The sequence below is a fragment of the Dama dama genome, chromosome 1 (assembly GCF_033118175.1).
Source record: "Dama dama isolate Ldn47 chromosome 1, ASM3311817v1, whole genome shotgun sequence".
NCBI classification, from domain to species: Eukaryota; Metazoa; Chordata; class Mammalia; order Artiodactyla; family Cervidae; genus Dama; species Dama dama.
Window position 1 is genome coordinate 79819729 of NC_083681.1, and position 7980 is coordinate 79827708.

Below are 7980 nucleotides of genomic sequence, written 5' to 3' on the forward strand. Positions count from 1 at the left end.
TAACATATTTTTATAAGATCAAAGCATTCATATCTGTAGTGTTTGGATTGAAAGCTTGATGTTGTAAAAGTGATTTCAAAGCATGGACATGCTACACCATGCATCTATTCTTATAATTATCATAGTATGTTTTATAGTGATCTGGGAGTCTGTCACCTTTCATGAGATGAAAATAGTGATAATTCCTTTACTGCTGTCTTTTCTAATATGTGCCCTTTCCTGTGGAAAGCAGTGATATACATAGTTAGACTTGGAAGATCTAGTTTATAAATGCTATGGTTTACTGGTTCTGTGGTTTGGGATAGTCACTTACTTTATTTTAAATCAATTCATTCGATACTGAAAATCATATGGTTGGATTAGATGAGTACTTTTACTCTTATGCTACATAATAACTAGACTTATTTATTTTCAATAAATTTTAAGTCACTTTAGCTTCTTGTACTTTCACTCAAAGGAATGCAGTATAATATTTTTTCATAAATTAGTTATTAATTGCAATTGTGATGATACATTTAAAGATATAACAAAACATTAATTTTTATGGAGTTTATGGTATAAATTGCCTGTAATTTTGAAGATACAACCCTGTCATCTTCATGTTAAAAAAAAAGGAGACTATGGATATAATGTCTTCATGTTAAAAAAAAGGCATCTTAGGGATATAATGACATAATGTGATTAAGTTAATACTTTCCCTTTTTAATGTAGACAAAGATATTGAGCTAAAATTGAAAAAAGAATTACTCTCGACATATTTTGCAATGTGCTTTAAAGCCACGTCTGTTTATCAGCTAAGATAATATTAAATATTACCAGCAATACAGCTACACAATTTGGAAAATAGTGAACATGTTAACCTATTCATTTTGTTATATCAAAAGTTATGTTTTATTAAAAATCTGCTTATGGAACCCATGGAAATCAGCATGGCTACTACATCTGACAGAGGAGTCAGGTAGACAACCACCTGGATACTACCTAATTCCTCAGGAGTGACTGGAATAAAACTGAGAAGTGTGTGTTCTTTCATCACCTTAGTGTTAAGTCCTACCTTGATCAAAAAGAATATAGTACATGCAAATCCATTAAAAAGCCAATGAACAGAAAACAACTGATCACTTCTTGACCACAAAGTTTGCCTTACATTTATATTGAGGTGACATCATTTTCTGATTTTTGCTGTCCATGATTTATTCCAGCAGAGAACACAAGTACCAAATTCAAATTATTTGTTCATTTCAATTAGTGTATCTCTTTATTTGCACTGTTAATTTTAATGACTATAAAGTTCATATTAAACCATTATTTTACTTTAAATTTAAATATGAAATATAATTTTCTTTTTTTAAAGGTCAGTCACTGACAATTTTTGCTATATTTTCAAATAATTTTAGTCTTATAAAATAGCTGGCAAGACTGGTTCCCCAAGTTCACTATGCAGTACTTACTCTACCCTCACTCTTGTATTTCAAGGGACAGCACTTATAATCCTAAACACACAGCTCATAATTTAGGTGACTTTTATTACATGCATTGTATTCCATGATCATATGACTACAGACAAATCCAGGAGTGTTTTATATCATGGTAGGGGAATGGAGCATCATGTAATTAAAAAAAATTACCTTTCTGAAGGAGACATTTGAAAATTATAAGTAAAATGTCCTTTATTAAATTGCATTAATAACACTGTTGTTTAAGTGTTAAAAGTAATGGTAATGGTATAATTTATCTCTGGGAAATAGTTCAGATCTTCATGACATTCAATGAGATTCAGTCCAGTTCAGTTCAGTCGCTCAGTCGTGTTTGACTCTTTGCAATCCCATGATATAGCACGCCAGGCCTCCCTGTCCATCACCAACTCCCCGAGTTTACACAAACTCGTGTCCATCGAGTCAGTGATACCAGCCAGCCATCTCATCCTCTGTTGTCCCCTTCTCCTTCTGCCCCCCACCCCCATCCATCCCAGCATGAGGGTCTTTTCTAATGAGTCTATTTTCACATGAGGTGGCCAAAGTATTGGAGTTTCAGCTTCAGCATCAGTCCTTCCAGTGAACACCCAGGACTGATCTCCTTCAGGATGGACTGGTTGGATCTCCTTGCAGTCCAAGAGACACTCAAGAGTCTTCTCCAACATCACAGTTCAAAAGCATCAATTTTTTGGTGCTCAGCTTTCTTCACAGTCCAACTCTCACATCCATACATGACCACTGGAAAAACCACAGCCTTGGCTAGATGGACCTTTGTTGGCAAAGTAATGTCTCTGCATTTTAATATTCAATGAGATTACATCCCAATCAATCCATGATAACCTGAAAATACAAGTTGAAAGTGAATTGAATACATCTAACCTACTGGACATCATAGTTTAGTCCAGCTTACCTTAAACATACTCAGAATACTTACATTAGCCTGCAATTGAGCAAAATCATCTCTAATACTTTGACCACCGAATGCAAAGTGCCAACTCACTGGAAAACTTTCTGATTCTGGGAAAGATTGAGGGTAAGAGAAGAAGGGAGCAACAGAGGATGAGATGGTCAGATGGCATCACTGACTCAAAGGAAATGAGTTTGAGGAAACTCGGGGAGATAGTGAAGGAGGGGGGAGCCTGGAGTGCTGCAGTTCATGGGTTCCTAACGAGCTGGACATGACTTAGCTATTGAACAACAACAGCAATCTAACACGAAGCCTATTTTTAACAATCTAACACAAAGCCTATCTCATGCAAGTTATTGAATACTCCACTAAAAGTGAAAAACAGAATGGCTGTCTGGTACAGAATGGTTGTAAGTGCATCCGTTCTTTACCTATGTGATCACCAGGCTGACTGGAGGCTACTGTGACTCACTGCTCAGACCCAGAATTATAACAGAGTATCATATCACCTATAGCTAGCCCAGGGAAAAGATCAAAATTCAAGTACAGTTACTTCTTGATGCTTGCTATTCTCATACTATCATAAAGTCAATAAAGTCACAACATAAACCACCATGAGTCAAGGAATGTCTGTAATGCCTGTTCCGTACTGCAAACCATGTGCTCAGTCAACTCACTGTGGACCCATGGATTCAGAGCCCAGAAGGTTCTTCTGTCCATGGAATTTTCCAGGTGAGAAGTGTGCATTGGGTTACCGTTTCCTACTACAGGAGATATTCTTGACTCAAGGATCAAACCCATGTCTCGCGTGTCTTCTGCATTGGCAGATGGGTTCTCTACCTCTAGAGCCACCTGGGAAGCCTAAACAATTATATTTTGAAAATTTAATAGAATTTATTTTTATTCCACTCCAGTGTTCTTGCCTGGAGAATCCCAGGGACAGCGGAGCCTGGTGGGCTGCCGTATGTGGTGTTGCACAGAGTTGGACAAGACTGAAGTGACTTAGCAGCAGCAGCAGCATTTTTGTTATTACCAATGTAACAGAATATTTGAAAACAATACTGAAGAAATTAGCTATGGTTCCTAAGAAAAATATAATATCATTAATTTATTAACTAGTTTTGGTAATTTGTTAAAATGAACTTTAATGGCTTGTTAGCAGCTTTTATATGATTGTGATCATATTGTAAATATTTTCTTTCATTTTTTTTTTTCAGATACTCAATTATTTGCAGATAGCATACAATATATGGAAAGTCAGAGGAACATCTCAGAATTTATTTTTTTGGGACTTTCCTATAACCAAAACATACAAATATTTTGCTTTGTGTTCTTCTTATTTTGTTACATTGCCATCTTGGTGGGAAACCTTCTGATCCTTGTCTCCATCCGATGCAGTGTCCTTTTTCACCAACCAATGTACTATCTCCTCAGCCACTTATCCTCCATGGACATCTGCTATACCTCTTGTGTGACACCCACACTGATCAGTGACCTGCTCCTGGGAAGGAAAACCATCTCTTACGGTAACTGCATGCTGCAGGTCTTTTCCTTGCACTTCTTAGGAATGATTGAAATCTGCATCCTTACAGTCATGGCCTTTGACCACTGTGTTGCCATCTGCAAGCCTCTCCACTACATGATTATCATGAACAGGACAAGATGCGATCTCCTTATCATGGCTGCTTGGGCTGGTGGGGCCTGGGTCCATGCCTTTTCTCAGTTCTCTATGATAGTCAGTTTGCCCTTCTGTGGCCCCAGTGAAATTGACCACTACTATTGTGACATTTTTCCTTTGTTGAAAGTTGCCTGTACTGATACCTACATCACTGGTGTCCTGGTGGTTGCCAATTCAGGAATGATTGCCTTAGTAACCTTTGTTCTCTTGTTTGGGTCCTATGTCATTATATTATTCAACTTAAGAAACCACTCAGCTGAAGGAAGGCGCAAAGCCCTCTCTACCTGTGGGTCTCACATCACTGTGGTTACCTTATTTTTTGGTCCTTCAATCTTTGCCTACCTCAGACCCCCTACCACTTTCCCTGAGGACAAAATATTTTCTCTCTTTTATACCATCATTGCTCCTATGTTCAATCCCTTAATCTACACTCTGAGAAACACAGAGATGAAAAAGGCCATGAGAAGGGTTTGGTACCAAAGATGTTTTCAGAAGAGAAGCATAATTAATTTTCCCTACTCAGTGTGTTAAAACCTCTATGTGGAAGTAAAAGTGGATTTGGGAATTGTAGAACTCAATTAACTTTCAAATCACAGAGCCCAAATTATTTACTTTATAAATGTCAGAGATAATGAGTTGAAAAATTATGAGAAAAATGACAATTCCATTGGTCACTCTGAGATTTGGTAGGGACTTATGTGATTAAAAACATATTAGCTTAAAGAAACTGTTGCTATGTTATATAGATTAGGCAATTCTAAGACTGACTGTGAATTTAAAAAAAAAACAATTTGCTTATGATATTTGTACATGAAGACTAGATAGGAAATACCTAAATTTGCTTTCAAGTTAATTCTTTAAAGACATATCTAACCTTACACTCTGCCTTGGGTGTTTCACTGACTTATGTATGGTTTTAAGGCATCGTACAGATTTTTTCATATATTAGTTATGATATATAATCCATAAAGAAATGAAAAACAAAAACAAAACTGAGACAGAAAGACAGAACTATGAAGGCAGTAAACCTGTACTCTGTACCTGAATCAAGAAATAGAGCACAATAGTAATCGCCAAAGTCTAATATCCGTTCCTTCCTGTCCTCACTGCTTCCGTCCCCTAGAAGTAGCTACCCTTCTGACATTTATAAGTACTGTCCTCTCTGCCTGGTGTCAGTCATTGAGAGGACATGACCACTGCTAGAGCAATGAGATGGGCCTGAGCATCAGAAGTTCCACATTTGTCCTCCCATTCTTGAATTTGAGTTCCATTTATTGTCCCAATTTTTGCCTTTTCATACTGTTCATGGGGTTCTCAAGGCAAGAATGCTGAAGAGGTTTGCCATTCCCTTCTCCAGTGGACCACATATTGTCAGAACTCTCCTCCATGACTCGTCCATCTTGAGTGGTCATACATGGCATGGTTCATAGTTTCATTGAGTTAGATAAGGCTGCAATCCATATGATCACTTTGTTTAGTCCATCCTAAAGGAAATCAGCCCTGAATATTCATTGGAAGGACTGATGCTAAAGCAGAAGCTCCAATCCTCCAGCCACCTAATGTGAACAGTTGACTCAATGGAAAAGACTCTGATGCTGGGAAAGATAGAAGGCAGGAGGAGAAAGGGATGACAGAGGACCAGATGGTTGGATGGCATCACCCACTCAATGGAAGTGATTTTGAGCAAGCTCTGGGAGATGGTGAAGGACAGGGAAACCTGGCTTGCTGCAGTCCACGGGGCTGCAGAGTTGGACACGACTGAGCGACTAAACAACATCACCCCCATAGCTGGAGACATTTTCAAGGATGCAGACTTGAGATAATAAGGTGTTGTTGAGACCATCTGGACTGAATATGTGAATGAACCCAAGAAAGGCCTGTACATGATCTTAATTTTTCTGACATAAAGATGCAAAGATCTGCTTGTCTTGGAACCATCCATGACAAGCCCCCCATGTAAGCCCCTTGGTTAGTAAAAATGCCACCTCCAAACTGGAGTGGTCTGACTCTTTTTTCAGTCTCTCCCTGCCTCTTTATATGGGGCCAGTTTGCCAACAAACACCTTGAAACATCAGGCACATTATAAATTAATTATCTGTTATTGATTTTACTCATAGGTAAATTTAGGAGACTTAGTGTCTTTCTCACTAGGACCTTGTTAAGATGAAAGAGAACCCTTGGTATATGACACCCAGTAAATCCTCGCTATGCATTTGCTATTATTTATTTTGCTCATATAGCACATTGGAAGCAACTGAATCTTCAGAAATACATGGGAAAGAAGAAAATAAGGAAAGAAAGGCCTTTGGAAATGATATGTTTGGGGAAAAATTAAAACATGTTCAAATGAAAATTTTTTCTATTATTTTTTGTAAGTTTTCTAAATTCATAAAAACAACACCAATGTTTATTAGCTTATAATTTTCTAGGAAATCAATACTTGAAAATAAAGTAAAACCCATTCGAACTCTCTCAGGGAAGACAATCTTTTTGAGGAGAGATGAAGACTATTAATTGCCATAAGTTTACTTCAGCTCAGGGCTTGGTCTTGTCCGACTCTTTGTGACCCCATGAATTGCAACCCACCAGACTCCTCTGTCCATGGGATTTCCCAGGCAAGAATACCCAAATGGGTTGCCATTTCCTCCTCCAGGGGATCTTTCTGACTCTGGGAGTGAACCCTAGTACCAGAGCTGTCCTTTGTCTCTCGCTCAGATTACAGACCGAGAAGGCAATGGCTCCCCACTCCAGGACTCTTGCCTGAAAATCCCACGGACGGAGGAGACTGGTAGACTGTGGTCCATGGGGTCGCTAGGAGTTGGACACGACTGAGAGACTTCACTTTCACTTTTCACATTCATGCATTGGAGAAGGAAAGGGCAACCCACTCCAGTGTTCTTGCCTGGAGAATCCCAGGGACGGGGGAGCCTGGTGGGCTGCCGTCTATGGGGTCACACAGAGACGGTCACAACTGAAGTGACTTGGCGGCAGCAGCAGCAGCAGATTACAGAAATCATGGAAAGGGTAAGCCCCTCAAGGCAAAAAATCCCACAGAGTTGTTTATATCACAAAACTCTGAGTGAAGTGCAAGGGAATTCAGTCACTGAGGCCCAGGAGGAATGAATGTCTAATAACTGAGCTTCCTAAATCACACACAAAAGCTAGTGGTGGCCTGCATACTATTTATAATCCAGCTTTGATGTTCACTTCAGTGGATCTGATGACTCAGATCTAGAGGAAATCCACTTGGTGAGCTCATGATTCGGGAACATAAATCCAAACAACCTGCAAAACATAGTGTTCTAGAATGAGATATATATAGTTTTAGAATGTACACTTTATTTTTGTTTATTAGTTATGTGAGCCTGAACATTGTGGGGAATAACCTTAGAGATGAAAATATAGATGGTGATTAGACTCTTGTGGATATTCACACTAGGCCACTTTCTTCAAACTGTTCCTCTGGGGGTATGTCCTCTCATTGTGTGAACACTGGTTGAGCGACAGTGTCTCTACAATGACACTTTTATTTTTCTGTGAATGGCTAATGAATGATATTGAGAGATATGTGAATTCAGGACACAAAATGAAATACTGTGAACAGTAGGTGAATGACCAGAATTTCAGTGAGGAAAGAATGGCCAGATTGAAAGAAGTGATATGAATGGACTCACGACAATTGGATTGGAAGGACATGTGTGGTGAATGATTTCTCCTCCTTTCCATGATCCTGCCCGACTGTGTGATAGCTGAATATATTTTCCTTTTACTGCATTGATAACAGATTGATGGCTAGTTAAAGTTAAGTATAGGTATCATCTATTTTTTTTATAATTTGCTTTGTGATTAGAGTAGCAATAAATTCAAGGAGTTGCCTGTTGAGTGTGCTCTGATGTTCCAATAGGAAATCAGACAGTGAT

The 7980-nt window shown here is 38.6% G+C and overlaps 1 protein-coding gene across 1 annotated transcript; it reads left to right on the forward strand.

Moving 5' to 3' along the window:
* Positions 1-3631: 3631 nt before the first annotated feature.
* LOC133071088 (olfactory receptor 4P4-like) lies at positions 3632-4591 on the forward strand. Its single transcript, XM_061163440.1, has one exon. The coding sequence runs from the start codon at positions 3632-3634 to the stop codon at positions 4589-4591; it is 960 nt and encodes a 319-aa protein (XP_061019423.1).
* Positions 4592-7980: the final 3389 nt, after the last annotated feature.

Coding starts and splice junctions, on each gene's coding strand:
- LOC133071088 (XM_061163440.1), top strand. CDS start 3,632: ATGGAAAGTCAGAGGAACATCTCAGAATTTATTTTTTTGGGACTTTCC.